The 24,321-nt window shown below is 48.5% G+C and overlaps 3 protein-coding genes across 4 annotated transcripts; 1 reads left to right on the plus strand and 2 right to left on the minus strand.

Moving 5' to 3' along the window:
• Positions 1 to 316: 316 nt before the first annotated feature.
• On the minus strand, positions 317 to 1,315 carry LOC101759118 (BTB/POZ and MATH domain-containing protein 1). Its single transcript, XM_014805380.1, has one exon. It carries the CDS (start codon positions 1,313 to 1,315, stop codon positions 317 to 319), a length of 999 nt encoding a protein of 332 aa, XP_014660866.1.
• Positions 1,316 to 10,051: 8,736 nt separating this feature from the next.
• On the plus strand, positions 10,052 to 17,668 carry LOC101771540 (type II inositol polyphosphate 5-phosphatase 15). 2 transcript variants are annotated; one of them, XM_022827518.1, is made up of 11 exons: positions 10,052 to 11,113; positions 12,005 to 12,257; positions 12,339 to 13,143; positions 13,831 to 13,955; positions 14,085 to 14,169; positions 14,611 to 14,764; positions 14,861 to 14,892; positions 14,987 to 15,254; positions 15,426 to 15,549; positions 15,688 to 16,048; positions 16,845 to 17,668. In XM_022827518.1, exons 1-11 carry the CDS (start codon positions 10,270 to 10,272, stop codon positions 17,232 to 17,234), a joined length of 3,441 nt encoding a protein of 1,146 aa, XP_022683253.1. In that variant the 5' UTR covers positions 10,052 to 10,269; the 3' UTR covers positions 17,235 to 17,668. The 2 variants fall into 2 exon arrangements, with proteins under 2 accessions (XP_022683253.1, XP_004973937.2); XM_004973880.4 differs by having other exon boundaries at positions 10,053 to 11,113; positions 14,861 to 14,898.
• A 2,176-nt stretch (positions 17,669 to 19,844) lies between these two features.
• LOC101771141 (cytochrome b561 and DOMON domain-containing protein At3g25290) lies at positions 19,845 to 22,441 on the minus strand. The gene is made up of 3 exons (XM_004973879.3): positions 21,709 to 22,441; positions 20,446 to 20,700; positions 19,845 to 20,348 (listed from the first exon to the last, which is right to left on the minus strand). Exons 1-3 carry the CDS (start codon positions 22,312 to 22,314, stop codon positions 20,049 to 20,051), a joined length of 1,161 nt encoding a protein of 386 aa, XP_004973936.1. The 5' UTR covers positions 22,315 to 22,441; the 3' UTR covers positions 19,845 to 20,048.
• Between the last annotated feature and the right edge of the window lie 1,880 nt (positions 22,442 to 24,321).

Here is a 24,321-nt window from a genome sequence, read left to right on the forward strand (position 1 = left end):
TGTCCTCAGGCTGAGTGAGACTGCAAGTTTGCAAGCAGACTTCACGCTTGTATAAACAGAGAATCGCATATAAACAAAGAAGTATATGAAGAAGTCTTGCACCGTGCTAGTGGCACAAAGAAAATCAGATGCAACAACGACTTCATTTATCGAATTGTTAAATGGATAGTAAAAAGTTCGCACAATAGGACGACACAATTGAAGTCCATAAATACGAGGAATTTAACAGATACAGATAGAATTCGCGTCTCAAAATAGTTGTGCTTCAAACGCCTGAAGTATGCATAGGTTGGCAAGTGTGCCCGCATGCATGCCTCTATTCCCCATTAACCACCTCTCTCAGCTCAGCAACAATAGACGGGAACTTTTGCACCAGCTGAACAAAACCATCAGTTAACACAGCTTTCTTGAAGTTCTTCTCCTCTGCAAAGAAGCCCATGCACTTCGTTTTCAGCTTCGGGCAGTTGTATGTCTCGGCACAGGCGAGAGTAGCAGCAACCGTATCCACCGACACGCTATCCCACAGCTTGCTGGCACACAGAAGCTTCAGGCGGTCCAACGCATAGCGATCAGCCGCAGCGAGCAGATCCTGGAACTTCTCGTTCTCTGTTGCAGAGTCCCCGAGCTCATCATCTTCTCCTGCCAACGAATCCGTGTACATGAACCGAAGCATGACCTTGAACGTCGCGGGCGCGATGTCATGCAGGGTGATGGATGACATTGCAGCTTCCTTCATGGAGCCGAAGAGCTGTGCTTTGAAGACCGGGGAGCGGGCGGCGAGCACCGCCCGGTGAGATGGGAATGCCTCGCCGTTGACGACGAATGAAACGTCGGAGGTCTCCGGGCAATCGAGCAGGTGGCCGAGATGGCTCCCGATGTCAGAGGGCGGGACGTCCAGGGGGTCATCATCTCGCACGACTATGACCACGCACATAATCCTCGCCCAGCCATTGGCAACATAGAGCGACTCAAGATCGCTTCGCTTCACGAACTGCAAAAATCCACACGCCCTGTAGCCCTCGGGTGGATAAACCTTCACGCACCTCCTTGCGTGGGACGACGATGGCGCGCCGTCTCTTTCCATCGCGAAGACATCGAAGATAGCTTTGACGTTTCTTGATTCGCTCATGAGCTCAAGGTAAATGGATAAGTACTCTCCATTGTCCTCTTTCACGGATCCACGCGGGTAGCATCTGATCCTCCAGACGTGCCCTCCGGCGGAGATGTTCTTGGAGTAGACAGCCTCGCCGATAGCGAGGTTCTTGCATCCTGAGTAGTCAAGTTTGAACTCGAGGAAACCTGCAGAGTCTGACATCTTGACACGAACAGGTAACTTGCTATCGGAGTTATGAGCACGGCAGTCCACCTGTGGTTACCCAAGTGATTGATTTGTAGGTGAGAGCGATTACGACACCAAGAACTCGAAAGTGATCACGAGAACACGAAGCGGACACGGGTTAGGTTTTTAGACAGATTCAGACCTCCAAAGATTGCTCAAGATTGATCTGATGATCTATTGTTCGTTGTCGGGGGCACCCTTGGTTGCCTTATATAGTCTGATAACCAAAAGTTACAAGTCGATTTGAATTCTACTCCGTATTACATGGAAGGTAATTTAAGTCGGATTACAATACGCGTCCCACGGTATCCTGGTAAATTTGAACAGTCTAGTTGCCTTGACGTGCACTCCAATTAACTTCATGTCCTTAGTCCGCATGCCCTGATCGGGCGGACCCACTTGTTAGGTCCAGTCAGTATTTTGATTGGTAGGGACCCATGAGGTATCCATATCCCTTGATTATTTGTAGAGCAAGTGAAATTGTGCACCATTAAAATTGGACACCTCTGTATATGATAGCCCGCCGGACTGAACACTGCGAGTGTGGGACGGACCATGCCAATCTAGAATTTGAAAGGCCCTTTTGGGTTCAGATAAAGAAGGGGAAGAGATCGTTGCTTTGTTCATTTAACTGTGGAAGAAGGAACGATATATTGTTGGTACTATCGCACACAATTGCCAAGGAGAGGAAATGATCGATCGTCTCGTAAACATGTGAAGATAGTTCTCGTTAAAAAACCCATTTCAACGCGTCGCACCCGTCCATTGCAATCCACATATGAATGCGAATGCGACACGTATTGTAATATTCCTTTAAAACTTACAAATATTAAATTGAGTGAAATTTTAAAAATTTAAAACTTTTTGTTTGAATTGTGTGCTCATTTAAAAAATTGGAAGTCAAATGCTATTCTCATATGAAAACTCTTTAATAACTAAATCTCAAATCAATTTCAAACTTGTGTGCTAGTTTGTTTTGGTTCTTTTTGAATTTTATTTGGCTTTCAAATCTCATTGTGAATATAAAACAAAAATCTAAACTAACTTAACTAACCCGAAATTCAAACTAAATATAAAACAAAAACCTAAACTAACTTAACTAGCCAAGGGCAGCCCGCGACCCCACCGGCCTAGCCCGCTAACCTATCCCTCTACCTCTTCTGCACCGGCTTGCTAGCTAGCCCGGCTGACCCGCCAAACCACCACACCACCTCACCCTTCTCTTCTCTCCCGCTGACAGGTGGGACCCACCCATCAGCGTTATCCCCTATCTCCCGCCGACCCTCTTCTCTTCCTCCGCCGCCGCTGCCTCGCTAGTACCGCGCCCGTGTGCCCTCCCTGCTCCGCGACAACACGAGGAGCGCCCGCGCACACCTTCCCGCAACCCTTCCAAAGTGAGGCATTCCCCGCCTTGCCCCTGCCGCTCCCGCCGGCTCGCGCCTTCGCGACCCCTAAACCCTAGCCTCCGAGCCGTTGGATGGCCACCACACCATCCTCGGGCGCGGACGCCGAGGATGGACGACTGCGCTAGCCCATGCCCCGCACCGTTGCCCTAGCCCCCGACCGCGGGCTATAAATAGCCCCAGCCAGCAGCCTCCCTCGCCATCCACAACCTTTGGGGCTTCCCCCCTTCACCGCCACCACCAGCCGAAAGGAATAGAGGGGAACAGGAGAAGAGAAGAAGAGAAGAAGGGAAGGAGGGAAGGGAGGGAGGAGAAGCCACCGTCAGCGAAGCAGGTACCGCACGCCGTTGACGCGCCGTGGGGAGGAGGCCGAAGCTGAGGAGGACAACAAGCCGCTGTCGTCCGTGCTGAGGAGAACCGCAAGCTCGCCACCGCCTTCAACACATCGACCATTCCTTCCTCACCCTGCCGTAAGCGCCGCCGCCTCTCTTTCCCCCTCTCTCAGCCCCGGCCTTCGCTGCCGGCTACTTGCACTGCACACGGCACCACCACGCCATGACTGGCGGCACGCCGTGACACTCCTGGCCGCGCGTGGCCTTGTGGCGTCACGGGACCGAGCCACCGAGGCCGCCGGCCATTTCCACGGCCGGCTAGCCGGCACAACCACACGGCAGCAGCAAAGACCCTGCTTGCCAGTCCACGCCCGCATGCCTAGCCACAGCCAAAGGCAAAGCCTCTGGTCAGGCCGCTGCCCCTCCGCACCTAATCAACCGAGAAGGACTTCTACAAGTTCGATCGAGTTATGAGCTATTGAATGGGGTCAGTTCGTTGAACGTCGTAGCGACCAGCAGGCTGGAGTGGGATCATCATTTGATGGATTCATGCCACGGATTGAAGCATAGAGTACGTGTTACACGAAGTCGACACGAACCTCGGTCATCTTCCCGTGTGACGCATCAATGACAATGACATCAGAGAGAAAGTTTGGTTCGCGTGTCTACTCACTTGTGAAAAGGATGCAAGGCGATGATCACTTCGATCCCCTCGATCTCTTTATCGCACTTGTGAAAAGGTCGGGGCCGGCGGGGAGGGGCGGCGGGGCTGAGGGCGGGGCTGAGGGGAGGTTCTCTCTCTCTTTTTAATTTTTTTTACTGATTATCTCAACCGGAACAACAGGTACTAGTGGACCCTCCTCTAGTACTGGTTCTATCGTAAGAAGTTTTTACTATATTCAGTTAACAATTCGATAACTGATGAAGGCTTTGTTGCGTCTAATTCTCTTTGTGCCAACTGCCAAAGTGGAACTCCATAATCTTCGTATACTTCCATGTCTGTTTTCTCAATGAATTTTTTTGTATGCTATATTGTGTTTGTTTGCAGAGCAAAGTTAAAGCCTGCTTGCAAAGTTGCAAACTCTGAGTCTCTAGTCTGTCTGTCTGCTGAGAACATGAGATGAACTGGAATCGTAGCAGGCCAGCATGACGTAGCAGGCCGGGGACCTTCTGTGACTTTACCAGATTTTCTTGGGCCGCCTGCTCACTGATAGAGACGCTGGGCCGCAGCCTGTGTGGTTGAACAACGTTCTCTCTTGCTTGTGTATGTACCACCACTTGCACTACGCAAATAATTTCTCAATCATCCTTCCTTCCCGTTTCTTCCCAAAAAAAAAGTAAAAAATAGTTTATCAGTGTGCTTCAAGGAATTTCTACATAAAATGGTTACACCTAATAAAAAAAACTGCACCCTCATGTCATGTGGTCGCAAATGTACTATAGGACAGGAAGAGTGACATCACGAACGCAAATACTGCCGCGGATGAGCACAAAGCACCATCCCTGCCAATCAAATCCGCTCCAATTAAAGAAGCAAGGAACATCACAGATCCGCTTGTTGGTTGAATGGTGTGAGCAAGCAGCGCCACCACTCATCCAGTCATTCTCATATTGGATATTTGGAATCGGCACCCTGAAGCTTGACGGCTAGCTAGCACTTCCATTGCATATTTGCATTGGTGGTTAGTAGTTAGAAGAAGCTTTGTTTAGTTGCAGTGGTCACGTCGCCGGCCTTCATTAATCAATCATGCATGGTGCGTGGGTTCTTAATGAGAGTTTTGAACATTTTTCAGCTACGCCTCTGTTACGTGGGTTCTTAATGATGTTTTCGCGGACCTTATATCGTCACAAAACCACCATGCAACAGCAAATGACGATTTCTTTTTGGCTATAATGATAACTTTTATGATGTTCCGTAATTTTGTTACTAAATTTGCTCGGATATGAAACTTTATGACGTTTTCAGCTAGAAACGTTATAGATCTATGACGAGAACAAATGTGTCATAAAATTTTCGTCATAAATGAACACATTTCTTGTAATGAATCTGCGGACTTGAGCCTGAAGATGCAGCATATGCAGTAGCAGGATGCACGCGTGCCAAAGCTCTGCTGACAGAAATCTGCAGTACACCATACCGTAGTGGTTTTTGCTCACACTTAACAATGCGTCGTAAAATGCTAAGCCTGCTTTAATATTGTCTCTCTGCAGAAATTGGTCGGTACGTAATAATCTCACACATGGAGACACATATTTCTCTATTGCAGGTTCAGTGAGAATAATTGAATCAATGTTGAATAATATGTCAATCCAACATTCTATGTGTTCTTGGAAGACGTAAAGGGTAAGCGGGTCATCGGTGAACCGAGGGCTAAAGAGATAGCAATAAATGAGATTGCAAGAGCATCACGGTCAGTACTTATTTGGAATCCACTTGAGCAAGGATGGCTAAAATTAAATGCGGATGCAAGTTTTATAGATACCACCAGGCATGCAAGTACAGGTGTGGTAAGGAACCACAATGGGGATGTTGTGATTTCAACCTGGCTTTTGTTTTTTTGACTGTCAATCCGTAGAAGAGGCTGAATTTGCAGCTTCTTGTGAAGGTTTAAGGCTGGCTGTGCAATGGTGCCAAGGTCCAATTATCCTGGAATCAAGATAACAGCATATGTATAAGAAGCTTGATGTTGGGTGAAAGGGATCGATCAAGTTTAGCTTCATGGATTGCTGATGCAAGGGAGTATATGTCAAGGATAGAACAATTTGAGTTCCAACATGTAAAGAGATGCTAAAATTCAGTTGCTCATGAGTTAAGTCAACACGCTCGCCGAGTTAACTCAACAATGATGTGGTTACGAGGTATTCGTGAGTGTTTCGAGCAATTAGTCCTCAGGGATTGTATTGTAATCTCGTTTGACGTTGAACGTCATGATCGATACGCAGTAGGATTGCACCGTCTCTCTGGATCTGATCTTTCTTGTTGCGGGTTGTTCGCACCCCACGACCGAATCTTGGCCGTGTGTATTTGACTCCGCGGATGCTATTTGCGGGTGCTAATCAGGATCGCGTTGGTTGAGTGCACGTAATCATCTCCTCCTTCCGCGTCAGCTCTGATACATAGTCCTGCTAATTGGGTTGTAACCCAAGTTATAACCCCACCAATCCATTCTCACAAGAAAATAAATATAACCCACCTCAAACCAAACCTCCACCATCACACACCACACCACCCCAAACTTTCCATTGTTTAAGTTATACAAACTGCTTGTCAAATATGGTTACAACTCAATAAGAACCCATTAGGTACCCAATAAAAACTCATTAGGTAGTTCTTTTGTTTGAGTTTGTATGCGACTCTTGACGCAGGGTCCACAAGTAAATCTAGCCACACTATTTTGCACAAAGTAGCGGATTGTCAAACTAATTCATCTGCAACAAGTTTTGGTCAATTTCTCTAAAATTTGAAGGTGTGAACGCGAGGTTTTAGTTTTAGAGTCCGACTCTTTGACGCGGGACCCACATATAAGTCCAACCGCACTACTTTGCACAAAGTAGCGGACTGTCAAGCTAATTCAATTGCAACAAATTTTGGTCAATTTCTCTAAAATTTCAAGGTGTAAACACGAGGTTTTAACTTTAGGATCCGACTCTTGAGAGGCGAGGCTCTAGGCTTTTGAATTCTTAACGGGTTGAGAGCCTTTTGGACCCCAAAACAATACTAGACTCCCAAACACCCTCCAAACTATCTGTTTGTAAAACCTAACCCAAACCAAACCATCTATTAGGCGAACCCATTACAAATCAATCCAAATGAGCTCATTATAGAAACCAAACTAATAAAACCAATAAACCCAACCCAATTAACAGGGCTATACACCGATGATCCGGTCAACTCGTGCTGCCTCTCCCTCGAGCTCCTGTAGCACGTAAATTTGTCACACGTGGCCTGGACGCATCATCAGGTCTCCACGGTCAAGTGTCAACGCCCGTCGCATTTGTGGTAGCAGGGTTAGTTTCTGGCTTTCTGCACCCGCATACGTCACGGACGGGGGCAGGCCGGGGCGAGGCGCGCTTGATAAAAACAAAGCCGGCGGCGGCACGCGTGGAGGCGCGGAGCACCACCCGCCGCGCGGCACGTCGGCTCCGGCCTCCCCTCGTCTCCTCCTCGCTGAGATCACCACCCCCCCGTCGGATCCGCTGACCCTGCGGGACAGAGACATGGAAGCGCCGAGCCGTTACGCCGTTGCCCATGCCCACGACGAGCCGGACCCCACCGGCGCGGGGCGGCGAGGGCGATTGGCCCGCGCGGAGCCAGGTGGCGCCGGTAGTTGGGGGCCGCTCCACCTACCCGGCCATGCCATCCCGGCCCGTCATCTCTCCCGTCCCGTCCCGTACTCCCGCTCCCACGCCGGCCGTTTCCTCGGCTGCGCGAGCCAGGCACAGACAGCGACGCGGTTGCGCTGCCGTATGCCGTTGCCTGCGTCCGCGACCCGTCGCCCCGCTTTGGGGGAGCGCGGGGCGCGTCGCGGCGACACGTCCGCGCGGCTCCCGGCGTGCTCGGGTTGACCTGCGCGGCCACACCGCGCGCGGTGGAAAGCTCTCCTCCGTTCCGTTCCCCTCTGCTGCGACGTGCGGGGTCTAGTCGCGGCTACACGGACCGGGCCGGCGACTAGGATACGGCTAGGGGTTGCGACGCTGGCACCCCGGCTTTCGGCCTACATCACATACAACTGGTTCTTCCTGGAGTAGTAGCGAAGCTTCATCTCTCTCTTTTTTTTTTGTCTTTGTTTGTTTTTAACTGTAGGTCGAGTGGAGTGAAGGCTGGTGGCGCGTGTGGTCGAGTTCTAGTGGTTGGTAGCCGACTAGCCGCACAGCTCGGCGGGCCTAGCTCGTCCTTTTTCCTTTCTTTTGGGCACGCAGGTAGGATCGTAGGGACAGAAGGTTGCTTCCAGCTGAAAAAGATTGTGCCTCCTCACGTGGACTCGTCGGTACTGTCATGTCCTCGCCCATTTTGTGTGTGTACGGGCAGGCTTTAGTTTTCTGAATATGCACAAACAAATAAGAGAATTGTGTATCGTTCGAACGGTTGGGGAGGGAGCAATTATTCCCTAAGATAACATTTCCTGCATGATTGATCTGAAGCGAGCACTGTACTGTATGAGCACATAGAAATCATCTCCCAATAATTTGCAGGGCCCTCGGCCTGTCGACAGGCCATCTGTGCTGTGGCAGTGTGGAGTGTGCAGCAGCATCCTTATGCCAATCCAACGTCACCGCCAGATCGGAAAAGATAGATCAAAAGCGCCCGCCCCCAGGTCCACAGCTCCACGATCTTCCCAAAGACTTTTTTCACTCGCACTCATCGATGGCCGGCTGACAGCCACCACTGGTTGGCCCTCCAAAGCCGACGCGAGTGCGCTCGAGGCAAAGGATCCGGCCGCCGCCGCCCACTCGCCGCACGCCTATGATGGCAAGGACGCCAGCGCCACCGCCATTGCCGCTGCAGTGGTGCTCCGCCCCCTTGTACGTACGATGAAAGCGGCGTCCCTTTCCGGCGAAACCCGCCGCCCCTGCTCGACCGTGGAGGGAGGTCAGGCAGCCAATGACCGACGCTGAGGGTCACGCCGAGGGCCAGAAGTCGTGGCTCCGTCATCTCCTTAATGACGGTCGGCACCTGCATAGTTTCCATTTTAGCCGACGAGGCTGACCTGACAGCAACCTGGTTTTTCGGATTATTCAGAGCCCCGCCCCGGGAGAACAACAAGGGAGGCGATGATGGCCAACTGTCAGGATCCGGTTCGTTTAGCCGGATTCGTGGGCAACCGAAAGCGAGAGGCCGGGAGGCGGAAAGGTGAAATCGCCGGCGTTGCCGATGTGGAAACCACACAACACAAGTGGGGGCGCCGGGCGTGCCCGGTCTCGCTGCTATGGGATTTCGGTGGACATGGTCTAGAACCGTGATATGGACCGGGCAGATTGCTAGGCATTGCTAGGTGCTTGTAAAGGGTAGGGATAAGAGAGCTCGGCGCGGTTAGGTTTGGCGAGATTTGGAGGAGAGAACGAAAGTGATATTGGCCATCGAATTCTTGTTCTATGTGTATGTCATTGCGTTATCTCTTAGTGTAATGGGTTATCGATATCCCATCATTAGAGTTGCATAACACAGGTGATGACAAAAGTAGTTGTAGGATTTGACATAGTTTGCACTATTAAAGTACGCATGCTATTGCCGTGTGAATATCGTATCGATATTGTCATGTGAACTATCCAGCCTGATAGTACTCTTATAAAATCTTATTTACATGAAACTTTAATCATATTGATATTAGATACTAGACAATAATAATGGTCTCTCAACTTCTATACTAGAAGAGTGAGACTTAAAGGAGTGTTTACTTGCTCGTCAGACTTTACGCTAGCCGCATGTGAGAGGCTTCCATAAAAATTAGGTGTTACTTGGTTGGTTCGTCACAGAGCTGTAGCAGCTACAACAGTTTCACGTTGTTCTTGTACCATAACTGTAGCGTTCATCAAGTTTCACGCCATCGGGGATGATTTAAACATTTCTCGTCTCCTACCTCAGAAAGAAAGAAAGAAAGGCACCCAGTGCAATTAAGAAAATAGTAATATCACAATACTTCTATATCAGTTGGGATGTTTGAATGTGAATTACATACGGCCATATGGAATGGATTTTTTGAAGTTATATTCAGAACACAAAGTGACATTTCACACCTCAAACTGATTCAAAGAAGAGCAGCTTTCCGGCAAACAAAGTAACAATTGCCAACTCCTCCATGGCTCCATCTCGCGTTACACGCCTTCCACCATCACGGCGAAAACAGGGCATGGATTGCGTGCTCAAAACCTTGACACCGCTACGGCCGCGCCGGGCGGGCGGGGACCCTTGCCATTTGGCCGTGGTCCCGGTCCACGAGGCATCCACCCATATAAACCCATGCCTCCGTCCACGCTCTCACAGTTCCCTCCCCTGCACGCTGCACGGCCCCGCCCCTGCTTCCCCTTCCGCTCCCGGCCCGCAACGGGTGGCCTCCGTTCCGACTCCCCCCACATCTGGCCATCGCCTCCATCTCCGGCGCTCGCCTCCCACTCCTGCCCCCCTCGCCGTCTCCGCCTCACTCCCAAATCCCTACCCGAATTCTAGCTCCAATCTCCTCCGCAGCAGCGCGCCGGCATGGAACCGGACGACGACGCGGCGGCGCGGCGGAAGGGCGTCGGATCGTACGGCCAGTCGCTTCCGCGCGCCTCGGAGCCCGTGCCCGCTCCCGCGTCCGCCCCCGCGTACGCTCCCTACGCCGCGCCGCTCGTACACAGCTTCGGTGACGAACCCGTCGCCTCCCCCGCCTCGGCGCAGCGCCACGACCCCGCGCGCTGCGCGACGTTCCCCCAGCGCCACGGCGAGCCGGCGCACGCCCCCGCGGCCTCCTTCTGCGCCTGGCCCGGCGTCGGCGGCGGCTCGGCGTCGGCGGTGCTGGAGCGGGGCTTGTCAGAGTACGGCGGCGGCGGCGGCAGGGCGCTGCCGGAATTCGTCGGCGCCGGCGGGGGCGAGGGCATCTTCCGCGTGCCGCTCCGCGCGGCGATGCACCCGGACCGCCCGCCGCCGCTCGAGGTGCGGCCCCACCCGCTACGGGAGACGCAGGTGGGCGCGTTCCTGCGGACGCTGGCGTGCGACCCGCGGCGGCGGCAGCTGTGGGCGGGCGCCGAGTCCGGGGTCCGGGTGTGGGGCCTCGACGAGGTGTTCGGCGGGTGGCCGGGCGGCGCGGCGCGGTGCCGCGGCGACGAGGAGAGCGCGCCGTTCAGGGAGTCCGTGCCGACGCCGCCCGCGCTCTGCGCCGCGGTGGACGGCGCGAACCGGCTGGTGTGGACGGGGCACAAGGACGGCAGGATCAGGGCGTGGCGCATGGACCTCGCCACGGCCGCTGGGGTCGGCGGCGGCAATGCGCACTTGTTCAAGGAGGCCCTCGCGTGGCAGGCGTACGGCCGCACGCCGGTGCTCGCCATTGTCGTCACGTCGTATGGTGAGAAGCTTTTCTTGCTTGATCATCTCGTTTGATTTTGCTTTTTATTGACTGCTTCTAGCAATTAGTCAGTGCCACTTTTTCAGTAACAAAAGGTGTGCCGGTAATTGGAAATGCTCGATTTTACTAGCTGATTTCACGTGAGTGAATGGTGGTAGGGTAGCGAAGACGTTCTGGGACTTGCTAGTCAATTGTTATTGACCAGGTTGCTAATGAGGATTTTGAACCCAATTTAGACTGTCACATGTTTCCACCGTTAAAACCTTAGATATAGTTGCCGAATACTTTATGGCCAAGCTTTGTTGCTTTGTATGAGTTGGGGACATCTACATATAGAATACTAGTGCTAGAAGTTATTCTCGAATGCTGCCATTCCCTTGTCTTTTGTAGGTGAATATGCATGGATTTAGCACATTTGGCACCTCTTACTAGCTGGAGCAGTTTTGGTAGGTACTAGTAACCTTTGTGGTGTCTTTTTGTTGCTAAGATTTTGACAGCCTACTCAAATGAATTAGCCTGTGAAATCTTGAATTCTCATATCGTAGACAACTAATTTGCACAAGCCAAATAAGTCCTTTTTGTTGCTAAGATATTCTGTGATGTGTTCCATGATCTATATGATTCTTGACCAAAAACTATTTACTCTGGACTCTGGAGCCTACCTGCAACGAACCTTTTCTTTTTAAAAATGACAGTTAATTGACAGTAAAGCTTATCTTCTCAGTTCTGTTTGGATGCTTTCCTTTAGCATTCAATCACTATCCATCAATGGCTGAATCACTAGATGTTTTCTGTTTGATATTTATTCATCTCTGCTGCTTAATATGGATGGAGATTAAGAGGGGCTGAAAGTTATCCAAATTAGTTGTTTCACTAATCTCTTTGAAACAGGTGAAATATGGTCAGGATCCGAAGGAGGTATCATAAAGGCATGGCCTTGGGGAGCCATTGCTAAATCTCTCTCTCTGACATCAGAAGAAAAACATATGGCTTCCTTGCTGGTGGAAAAATCTTATATTGACCTTAGGAACCACGCTACAGTCAGTAACGTGTGCTCGTTGCCTGCTGCTGATGTGAAACACATGCTTGTGGATCATTGCCGAGCGAAAGTTTGGAGTATAACAAGCATGACATTTGCTCTTTGGTATGCTTTGATAAGTATAGATATATTTAAACAGTTGTCTCAAGTTCATTTGCCCATAGTTATTTTCTTATGCTTTTACAGGGATGCTAGGACTAGGGAGCTGTTAAAAGTATTTGGCATCGATGGTCAAGTCGACCTAGCTCGGCTAGAGGCCCATGTGATGCCAGAACAGTTCATAGAGGAAGAGATTAAAGTAAAAGCCACAAAGAAGGAGAAACCACAAGGTTCTTTCACATTTTTCCAGAAATCTAGGAATGCCTTGATGGGGGCAGCCGATGCTGTGCGCAGAGTTGCAACAAAAGGGACATTTGTGGAAGATAACCGGCAAACAGAAGCAGTAACCCAAGCAATGGACGGGACAATTTGGTCAGGTTGCACAAATGGATCTATCATTGTGTGGGATGGAAGTGGGAATAAACTGCAAGAATTTCATTATCATAGTTCTTCAGTTCAATGCATAAAGGCACTTGGAGAAAGGGTGTGGGTGGGTTATGCCAGTGGCACTATTCAAGTCATGGATGTTGAAGGTAACCTTCTGGCAGGATGGACCGGACATAGTTGCCCAGTCATAAAGATGGCAATTGGTGGTTCTTTCATCTTTACTCTAGCACATCATGGTGGTGTTCGAGGATGGCCTCTAACTTCCCCAAGCCCTCTTGATGACATTCTACGGACTGAATTGGCTAACAGGGAGCTGTCATATACAAGGCTAGAGAACATTAAAATACTGGTTGGAACTTGGAATGTGGCACAGGAGAAAGCTTCTTTTGAATCACTTAGGTCATGGTTGGGTAGTGCGTTGTCTGATGTTGGGTTAGTGGTTGTTGGCTTGCAAGAGGTCGAGATGGGTGCTGGAGTTCTTGCCATGGCTGCCGCCAAAGAAAGTGTAAGATTACTTTACCTCAACTTGGTCATCTCATTTCTTGTTATGCATTTCAGTTCAATCAAGCAGGAATATTTTATTCAGGTAGGCAAAGGTTGCAAGTAAAAACTGAAAAAAGGTTCTGTGTTTAAGAATTTTAAATTGCTGTACTCCATCTGTTTCATATTCCAAGGCAGGGTACTTCCTCTTTCCTTGTTAAAAAATATATGGCCTCTTTAAAAATAGAGGCACTATTTGGTTAATACATTCCACCTAATACCATTAATTCACTTAAGTATTTCTTTTGTCTACGCCATATTATGAAATGGATTGTTTGTACCACAATCCAATAACACCCTACCGTTTTTACCGTGTTATTTTGCATTCTTCTCTTAAGTGTTTATCTAGAGTTTATGTTTCTAATGTTGCCAATAGGAAGGAATATTGTACTTTCCAAAGCATGAGGTTTCATCACCAAACTCTAGTTCATAGACTTGTCTATTACTATGCACTTGGGAAGTTGGGATTGTACAATTTCCCTATGCATTATTATTTACTATATGTTGATCTTTTTCCTGCTGCTTTCAGTCCAATTTAGAAATGTGAACATTACCAACTACTACCGTTTAGTGTAGTATGTTTATTGCTCTTTTGGGTATAAATTCTCTAAGGTGAATATTTGATTCAAAAATATCTTGCTTATGGCCTTAGGTAGGGCTTGAGGGCAGTGCCAATGGGCAGTGGTGGATAGACAATATTGGCAAGACACTTGATGAGGGGATATCCTTCCACCGAGTCGGGTCGAGGCAGCTGGCTGGATTACTTATTGCTGCATGGTACTTACTATTCATGGAATCATTTCTTAATAAGGCATAGTAAATTTCTGTTCACATGATTATTGTATATTTGTACTTTCATACTGTTGTTATCTGATCTTTATGGATTTTATGTATGACTATCTGAAGGGCTAGGAATGACCTTAAGCCACATGTTGGTGATGTTGATGCTGCTGCAGTGCCATGTGGCTTTGGACATGCTATTGGCAACAAGGTAAGTGATTGTCGAGGCATCTTCACTTTTTTTGTCTTTGAAGGTACCAGTTACCTTTTTTTTCATGTGTCTATTAGCACTCGCCAACCTGTAGCTCTTCCTTCTGTGTAACATCAAATAACAAATGGTTCTGCCAGAAAAGGGAAAGCAGTAACTGTCTACAAGTATTTATTTGAGTGATGGAATATGTTTCAGCTAAAGAATAAAATTGTGCTCCTTCTGTACTCGTACAATGGAGAGCAATCTTTCTGCATGTGTTAGGACGAAAGAATTCAACTGATGCTTAGATTTTGAAGGTTGAAATCTCAGCAATCAGCAGAAAACTCTCCCGACAAGTTAATGATATATTGGAAACCAGTAGTTGCTTATTCATTTCCACATCTGACTCCAAATTTCGTCTGAATTTGGCATTGTATAAATAACAGGTGATGCTTCTTGCAGGGTGGTGTGGGATTAAGAATAAGAGTCCATGATCGCAGGATATGCTTCGTGAGCAATCATTTTGCTGCACATCAAGGAAATGTTAGCCGCCGTAATGATGACTTCAACCACATCTATCGGACAATGTCTTTTAACAAACCACATGGATCTACAGGTATTTTCTTGTCAAATTTCCTCTTAAAATTACTGTGGTTTATTACTTTACTACACATGACATTTATAACACGTTTTCTTTATTGTTATACTACAGCTTCTGCTACATCTGTCCAGTTGCATAAAGCAGTGAGTGTATGTGATCATCAAACTGTTACAGAACCGACTAGGTGTTCTTGTGGAAATTAAGTGTATTTATGTATGCATATTTTAATAATGGCAGGCCAATGGAAATCAAGCTGATGAAGATATACCTGAGCTGGCAGAAGCTGATATGGTTGTGTTTCTTGGTGATTTAAACTACCGACTTGATGGCATCACCTACGATGAAGCAAGGGATATGGTCTCTCAGAGGAGCTTTGACTGGCTTAGAGAAAGGGATCAACTTCGAGCAGAAATGAGGGCAGGAAATGTGTTTCAAGGAATGCGTGAAGGTCCAATCAGATTTCCTCCAACTTACAAATTCCAAAGAAACCAACCGGGTCTCTCAGGTATTCTCTTTGATGCTTTAAGTACTTGCTAGTTAGAAAGTTCCATTCTTGTTACATGGGAAGTCCCAAATGTTTTCTTCTTTTGTCCCAGTTGATTCATACAGCTACTTCAGAGTTGAATTTTTCTCTAGAATACTTCTGAGTTGAACTTATTCCACCAACTCCATGTAGGGTATGATTCGAGCGAGAAGAAGAGAATACCTGCTTGGTGTGATAGGATACTGTATCGAGATAGCCGTCCTGTATCAATAGCTGAATGCTCATTAGACTGTCCTGTTGTTGCTGCAGTTACAGCGTAAGATTTTGCAGAACCTGGCCTTTGTATTCGTTTTTTTAATTTTGTTTTGAGGTAGAGAGAGAGTTACAGGGCTTATGTGATCCTTCTGTAGTATATTCCTCCAAACTTGATATGTTGTTTTTGCTCCTTTGATAGGTACGAAGCTTGCATGGATGTCACAGATAGTGATCATAAGCCAGTGAGGTGTACATTTAGCGTTGATATTGCAAGAGTAGATGAGCTGACAAGAAGACAAGAGTTTGGAAAAATAATCGAATCTAATGAAAAAGTGCGCTCTTTGCTCCACGAGTCACATATTATTCCAGACACTATCGTCAGCACAAACAACATTATATTGGAAAATCAAGAAGATGTTATCCTTCGAATAAGTAACAATTGTGAAACAAGTAAGGCTGCTTTTGAAATCCTGTGCGAAGGCCAATCAATCACAAAGCAGGATGGAACTAAATCTGAGCTTCCTCCAAGGGCTTCCTTTGGCTTTCCATTTTGGCTCGAGGTAGAACTGATCTATTTTCTCTGTATGTACATTGATGTTTTTTCCTACTTTTTATTTTGTTTGGTCCTACAAACCTCCTTGTGTCATACCACAATTGCTACTCTAGACATCATATACCATAGCTTCAGCTGCATGGCATTTTAATAGGAACCCTGGTAGTCGAAGCATATCTTAAATTATAAAGTTAGGTTCACACAACATTTAGCCTGCAGGGTACCTGTGACACTTTTCCTGTATTCATTAGGAAAAAAAATACAAAAGTTAGGTTCATAGTTCTTCCAGAAGAACAGTGTGCCACCTCTATTAAATGTGTTGTATTTCCACCTAGATTGATGATCGTTCTTTTGCTTGTAGGAAGTTATTGTGCCCATTAGTCATTCCATTCTGAAGGCCATTCTTAGTTATAGGGGATGTAGTATTCTAGAAACACAAAATTTGTTGTAGAACAATGGAACATGCTTTCCACTTATATGAGGCATATTTTGCTAACTGATGCTCTCTTGGGAACTATTCATGACTTTTCTCTTCCTAAGTGAAGCAAAATCTGATCAAAGACAAATCATATCAACTTGTACCAAAACAGTTATCGAGATGCTCTAAGTTAGTACCATTTTATTTGAATAATTTTTTTTGCAAAGATATACCATTGAACCAAACAACTATGCAAATACAGTATTTTATATTTATAGAAAGAATTTTCCCTTTTTCTGTTTCTACTGTTCTACTATCTTATTGCACTTTACCTGACTTTTATGCATAACAATAAATTCTTATCTGACCCTGTAATGTTAAATAGGTTCAACCATCAGTCGGTCTCATTGAACCAGGAGAAACAATGGAAGTTTCTGTGCATCATGAAGAATTCTTCACAAAGGAAGAATTTGTCGATGGAGTACAGCAAAACTCATGGTGCGAAGCCACCAGAGGCATGGGGGCTGTTCTTTTGGTTAATGTCACTGGCAGCGCCTCGACTGAGACCATCACACACAAGATCAATGTCCAGCATTGCTGCCCAGTGCATTCAGCTCCCCCACCCGTTAACCCACACTCCATTACCGACAAACCCAGTGATGTTGTGTCAGGTTCCAAGAATCACCAGTCGAATCACTTACAACGTTCTGACTTTGCAAACTTTGGCAGCTCAGAGGTGCATGATTTGTGCGGTGTGCGAAAGCGGAACATGTAAAATTGAGTCCAGTTTCTTTCTTTTGGTGTTGTAGTTGTTCTGTCAAGTGTTTTTGCCCCCGGTGGAGTCTTAGATTTCTTGCCTAAGTTGGGGGAGAAGTGGCTCTGCTCGTCATCCTGTTCGGTACATATGCCTCACCATTCTTTGTGTAGCAAAAAAAAAAGGATAAAACAAAGAAGGGATGAATAGTTACTAGCAGTTACCTGTAGTTAAATTTGAGTTTACCTTTTGCTTTTGAAGTAGTACATGCGGAGTTAAAATTATGTTGTTAGAGGGTGGAATGTAATTGTAAAAAGGAAGTTGTGAGTTCTGACTGATTAACAGTCTGTATAAATTACTTCATTGAATCGCCGTAGTGGTTTCTACACAAAGGCCATACATGTAACTCTTACAGGACATTCTCATTGGTTAATGGGATTTCTTTCTTCTTTCTTTGGTGCAGAACAGAACCAATACCAACAATGTTCATTTTTCTCTCTCAATCCCACAAGGCCCAATTACAGCTCACGCTCAACAAGTACTGGGCTTTCGGTTATGAACGTTTGGGAACCAGAAAGCAGCATCCAAGCTGTCTGCTGTTGCTGTCGAGTTGCATCGAGTGAGCTGATGCTTTGCTCCTACTGCACACACGCACAGCTGCTGAGCTGCTCCTATAACAAAGCCAGAAATTTTTTGGCCGTCGCACTCATCATAAGTCGTTTGATGCTTGGTAGTCACTTCAACTGAACTTTGTCAGGCACTACACCTCACCTCCTACGTATGACATGCAAATTGCTTCAGAGTTGGTCTGAAAACTCAGTTTTCAAATCCTTCTACCCACCAACACGCCAACTGAAGGTGACCACTAGAATGTTTTATGTTTGGGGTGGATAGAAGTTGAGCCAAGTGCAAGCCAAACAAACTTTGCAACTCCCCATTGAATGATGGGTCGTACTCACATAACCAGATTGTTCAGCAGTCTTGACAGCCGAACAGCTTTGGCTTGAAGTTTGTACTTGACAGGTTGACAGATGATGGCAATTGAAATAGAATAGGAGAGATCCTCGTGAGCAGTTAGGTTAGGTCAAATCTGTCGACTGATCTGGTCAGAATTTGGTGTACACCAGTCAGAAAAACTGCATCTCATTTGAGGTACTAGTGGTTGGGTTTGGCCAAAGCTCACTGAACTCGACTCCAATGATCAGGCACTTGGGTTGCGGATCCACTAACACAGAAAACTTTTAGAATTTGAAAAAGGTTTGAGTTGGCAGGAGATTACAAGGGTCAAGGGAGCCTCCTACCATCTGGAAAATAAGGCTTGTGGAACTAGTTTGCACGCCATGATCATATATTAGTATATCATCTTGTTTATCCCTAAACAAAAAGTTCAGTTACATCTGCAGAACGTAACATCATTTTTATGATGCAAGCAGAAGGATCAAGTGGAGGCACAATCACAAGTACAACTACTGTTGATTGCACCCATTACAACTGCTCTCAATGTTTAGAACAGAGTAGCAGATTGGCAGGAGGGCTGTGTTTCCGTTTCAGGCTCCGGCATTGGATGGCCAAGTGCTGCTTCCGTGCGTGAACCACCTAGCTAATCCTATAGTCATCATGCCATCAACATGAGAACATGCAAAGTGTATCATCATTGTTCTAGTTGGTGGCTTGGTTTCATCAAAAGCTAGAGTACATATGGTTTCATTCTGTGAGCTGTATGCTATGCCGGGACATGCAAATTCAGGCTAAGATGTCTTAGCTTGTACGGCCGCAGCACACCCACCCACCCACCCGGCCGACCGGCCGGCTCCCGAGCTGGAGGCGCGGCGGCGTGCGTCGCGCCCGCTGCGCGGCGGCGGCTCGTGTGGCCGTGGCGGCTCCCGCGGCTGGCGAATCTGCACGAGGCGTGGGGCTGAAGGCCTCCTTGCTGCGACGGCTTTGCGCTGGTCACACGCTTCGTGGATTTTTCCTCGTCGGACAGGCCGCTTTCCGACAGTTTTTCCTGTGGCTTGCCACGGCCTTTTTCCTCCACCAAGGAAAAAGGTTGCCGACCGACTCGCCACTGGATTGAGCAAGCGCCACAAACTTTCCTCCAGTTCTCATTGCTGGAGTGAACCCAAGCTAGCCACACACGCCACACTTCTCCCTGAAGTCACACTTGCGCATATACGACAAAAGCGTAAGCTGATAGGGGAAAATGAGAACTAAACACAACGCATTTGCAGCAACACAAGATCAGCAAATCGCACGGCGAGATAGGTTGGCACTTGCAATTTTTGCGTTCTAGAAGCATGACGCCGTTCTTGAAAAAGAAAAACAAAAACAACCATCACACTGAGTGAAAGTGGTATCTCTTGCCTCACTTTTTACCACCATCGGAGAACAGTAAAATACACACAAGATTTAGCAAGCAGTACACTCGACGTTTTCTAGATGTTTCACTTTTCTTTTCCAGAAGGATCATGCTTCCACTAGTGGGGTTTATACGTGTATCTCCTCTTCTCAGCTTCAGACTGCTCACCAACCACTGGGTGGCACACCTCGACAGCTCGTCACCCTTTTTCGCAAAAGGGAGCAAACGGCATGACTCCAGAACACAAGTGCATGATCAGCTCAGCATTCACAAGAGAACAAAAAGCAGGCAATGACCAATGCCACTAGTATCACTCATCTCCGGTATAATTGTGCAAGTATACACACATCTATCATACAAAAAAAGAGAGATACTAAGAGAGATACTAAGATCACAGGACCTATCCCCCCCTACATCTGCACACCAACACAAACACTGAAGATAAATAGAGGCCAAAGGACCCTGACTATGGAGCTCTATTACATAGATAGCGGCAAGTGGCCGTTCCCGTTGCCATTGTAGGTCTTGTTGTCCTCTTTCCTCCGCTTCAAGACGATGCCCCATGTAACGACTTCCAGAATCAGGGCGATGGCGCCCAGGATGCAGATCGCGATGATGTAGGCCGTCTTCCATTTCTGGTCCACGCTCAGGATCGACATGCCCTTGAAGATGTTGATGATGCCCAGTATGATGATGGTGTAACCGATCGAGTGGTGGTAAACGTTCCAGTAGAACCGGTACTTGTGATCCTTCTTCGGCCTCAAGAAGAGCGCAAAGATCTGAATGGGAAAAACAAACGCGCATAAAAAACTATTAGCAGGGGATTCGGATTTCAACAGGTAAATGAGCATCGTGAGAAGAACATGGTGTATGTACCTGCAGAGTACCAAGAGAAAATACTGTGATCCCAATGTTCCTGTGAACTGAATAGGTGATTCCCTTGGACAAGTTTCCAAGATGAATCCCAGTTGCCCATCCAGACACTCCGACGCCATAGCCGATCAGCTGGCAAGCTACGTGGAGGTAGAACCATGCGGGATCGGCTGATTTGAATGTCTTGAGGTATCTCGCAAAAATGGCTCCCATGGGCAACAGAAGACCCCAGCTTACAGCATTCAGGACTCCATGGGTCTACACAAACAATTGGAGAAATGAGAAATGTTTTAATAAAACCAGCAGGACTGGACAGTGTACCCAAAGCAAACTCAGAAGGTAACAGCTGTTCGGTGCTAAATGACCATAATGATATTTTTTTTAATGGAAATGGAAACACTACTTTCTTATTGAAGACTTCAGTTGTCACAACTCAGTAGGCACCTACCTAGGCACTACCGTCACAGCTAGTAAAATAATATTGAGAAATCCATGTCAACGATTGTCTCGATTGCATAGGATTGATGCATGTTAGCAGCACATGTCTTTGTGCTTTTGAATGCTTAAGAACATGCGTTTCTAGCCACCAAGGGTTGGAATAATCCAAGCTGAAGTGCTGAAGTCCACCAGGGAAGGATAAAAACTGACTGGACTTGAAAATTGCAGCACCGATGCATCCAAATTCGAAGTGTACGGATAAGAGAAGAACCTATTGCTGGTATGCCACACATGAACATACAGTCAACAAATGCCGTCCGCCGTACAGGACAAGTACAGTTGATTAGCAGGTTTGAATCGATTCAATGGAGCAGGACGAATTAGTGAGGACAATCGTAGAACATTTCACATAACCACTGCCACGAGTTCCTTTTTTTTTCTTGTCACCTTCATACATACTCCTACATTCTAAGCCTAAAATTAAAATTGATAGATTTCCACGCTCTTGCCACTACATCATCATGCAACAAGCTTAATTTGATTTTTTCCCCTTTTTTAGGTGGGGCGCGGGGAATTATCTTGCTTGTAGCAGTAACGCTTCATATAAAACAAAGTAACTCGTTTCCAGAACAAGGCCAAATGGAAGAGCTTTAATCCAAAAAAAAAGGTGAATTCTTTACGCAAAAAATTGAATTAGAGTTCTGTGTTTTTCCGGATGAACTTGAAACGGGCACCAAAAGCACAAGGATTCAAGAAACAAGCAAACCACCCAATACGAACAGATAAAGGTAAAATCAAATCTTTAAGGCGTGAAATGGAGCAACTCACATTTCTCTTCCTGAGGATGTTCCCCCCTCCGCTGGCGGCGGTGCTGGCCCCGGTGAGGAGGTTCAGCTTCCCCTTGGAGTTCAGGTTGTCGGAATTAGTCGTTGAGTGCATACCGATGGCCCCGCCGGAGAATGGGCCTACCTGCCAGACCTGGTTCACCTCCCCGGTGCCGTTCTGGAGCTGGAGGGTCCCGAAAATCCGGACGCGGCCGTCGCCGCCGCTCTCGGCGGTGAGATCGGACGTCTTGTAGGAAAGGGGCCCCGGGGAGCCGAGAGATAACCCGGATATGCTGTACGTCTGCACCTCGTACCCGCCTCCCTTGGGCACGGCGACGAGCGCCTGCGTGCCGATCATGCCCTCGCCGGTCGGGTTGAGCCCCCAGGCCACCCACCCGCCGGAGGGCGGGGCGGCCAGGAACGCCACGGAGAGGGACGACGCCGCAGCGTCGTAGGTCCAGTGCACGGACGCGCCCAGGCGGGGCAGGTCGGCGCACGCCGCGAACACCCGGTTGGCCGAGAACTTCTCCGCCCCGCAGGCGGCGGCCGCACGGCGCGGGGCCACCGCCACGGCGAGGACGAAGAGGACGAGGAGCCGCGGGAAGGACATGGCCGGACGCCGCGGGCGTTCTTGCGCGCACTAGGCTCCAAGGAGGGGGAAGGAATCTCGTGTGGGGAAACCGCAGAAAGGCTGCGGATTTTTGGGTGCGGAGTTGGAGCTCGGATGCAGTGGGTGGTGGGGCGGCAGGGGGAGGGGAGGGGCGCGGTTAATAAGGCGAGGCGGAGGACACGTTGGACACGTGGCGGCCTGCGATTGGGCCCGGATTGACGCGGTCAGAGGGCCGGTGACTCGCTTTGGAAAGGTTTTTTACACGCTACGAGTACTGCGCCATTGTCATGCATGGATCGTTTGAGGTTTCCTCTTTAATCCGTGGTAGTAGTAACTTATGGAGGATCCGAAGTAAATGTAGCATGGTAAACTGATGATTCATTCCATAAGTATGCACAATTGCCAAGAGAGGGTCATAAAATGCACAATTTCAATGTTATTTGTGGTTTCTTAGTAGCAGAGGACATAGTGTTCCTCTTTTGCGATGACCAACTTCATGGCTTCACCTTGAGCTCAGTAATCGCATCTTGTGCTCTAGGCAGAGAAATGCTATTGAATTTGATCGCCACAATTAAGCAATGCAATGTTCTCGAAGAAATGACATGGTTGATGCACTACCACTTCTTCTTCAGCATTTGCTGTAGGTGCAAGCTAAAAATTCCATATTGTTCTCTACATAGATTTGTGGTAGAGAACCAAACAATGTGTAGTATTGACGTTTTATTGAAATGTTAGATAAGGATGGTCTAAAAAAGCACGCACAGTTCACAGTTCAGAGATGAGGGAGGCGAAATCTTAGCTAGACTGAAAAGGTGTGCTTCCACCCCCACAGGCCGTCGTCAATCGTCCGCTGGTGTTCAGGGACAGGAAGAGCTTCCAACCAACTGTAACGAGGGACGTGCGCCACCTATGGTGGCAATTTGGTTTGAAACGTTTCTTTTTTTGTTGCCTACAATCCTCTAGCAATTTTTTTTTGTGAAAGATATCCTCTGGCACTTTTTTTTCGGAAAGATATCCTCTGGCACTCTAGCTAGTAGCTTGCCCGAGCAACCACAAGTCCACGATATCACAACAGCATCGAAACGCAAGGCGTCACCGTCATCGTCACCCTTCCGTAATCGCAGCCGCCTCCTATCTTTAATGAACCCAGCCCAGAGGCTGGGTGGCGCCTGGCGGCCACATCACGCGTGACATCGAGGCCGAGATGATCTGTCCCACGCACGATGCAGGGATCAGCGCCATGCATCCCCCGGAAACAGTAGTAAAATGCTTCCAGAACAACGCCATGCATGCATGCATGCATCCTGGACCAGGTCAACGCGTGCTTAACGCCGCTGCCCCGTCTTGTGGGGTTGCAACCAAGGAAGGTGGTGGCGGAACTAGGAGTCTAGGACGAATCTGAGCACATGCCATGGACCGCATGGCGCGCTTTGATCGCTTGCATCTGAGCCTGCGCGGCGGGGGTGTCCACCCGTGCCACGGACGGCCGGCCTCACCGGCTCGCAGTTACGCTTCCGGGTCCAGAGTTTGGCAGCAGCGCCAGCCACGGCAGGGACGCGTCCGCGGCCGGCAGCCGGCAGCCGCGCGGAAATGCGCTCGCCGCGGCGCCCACGGCACGCCCGGTCGCGGTCGTCCGTGTCCTGACTGTCCTCTCGTGTTCCGAGCGTTCCCACGCGCCGCGCGGCTCGATCCCAGCCGCAGTCTCCCCTCTCCCAAGTCCGACCACGGCGCGGCGCGGTGACGCGCGTTCGCGGCAGGTGCAGGCGCGGAGGGTTGGTGACTTTGGTGGTGGGATACTGGGACGGTGGGATAGAGTCGCCGTTTTACCTGATCGGGAGGCTCACTCAGCTCAGCTGCTGACCTGACACCTGAGCACCATGTGGTTCTAGGCAACGTGGTTTGGGGAGAAAACACAACGCGGGCTCGCGCAAGCCGTGACGCGCGCCACGTTGTGGAACTTGGGGCTGTCCTGCTCCTGCCGGAATCGTTGGAAACCGGGAACTCCCG

This window comes from Setaria italica, chromosome VI, assembly GCF_000263155.2.
Source record: "Setaria italica strain Yugu1 chromosome VI, Setaria_italica_v2.0, whole genome shotgun sequence".
NCBI classification, from domain to species: Eukaryota; Viridiplantae; Streptophyta; class Magnoliopsida; order Poales; family Poaceae; genus Setaria; species Setaria italica.

Excerpts from the sequence above, each read along its gene's own strand:
- LOC101771141 (XM_004973879.3), bottom strand. The coding sequence starts at position 22,314 with ATGTCCTTCCCGCGGCTCCTCGTCCTCTTCGTCCTCGCCGTGGCGGTG. Across the intron at positions 20,701-21,708 it reads ACATCCTCAGGAAGAGAAAT|ACCCATGGAGTCCTGAATGC; the intron begins GTGAGTTGCTCC and ends TTGTTTGTGTAG. Across the intron at positions 20,349-20,445 it reads TTTCTCTTGGTACTCTGCAG|ATCTTTGCGCTCTTCTTGAG; the intron begins GTACATACACCA and ends TTTCCCATTCAG.
- LOC101771540 (XM_004973880.4), top strand. The coding sequence starts at position 10,270 with ATGGAACCGGACGACGACGCGGCGGCGCGGCGGAAGGGCGTCGGATCG. Across the intron at positions 13,956-14,084 it reads GGATTACTTATTGCTGCATG|GGCTAGGAATGACCTTAAGC; the intron begins GTACTTACTATT and ends GACTATCTGAAG. Across the intron at positions 15,550-15,687 it reads GTTGTTGCTGCAGTTACAGC|GTACGAAGCTTGCATGGATG; the intron begins GTAAGATTTTGC and ends CTCCTTTGATAG.
- LOC101759118 (XM_014805380.1), bottom strand. The coding sequence starts at position 1,315 with ATGTCAGACTCTGCAGGTTTCCTCGAGTTCAAACTTGACTACTCAGGA.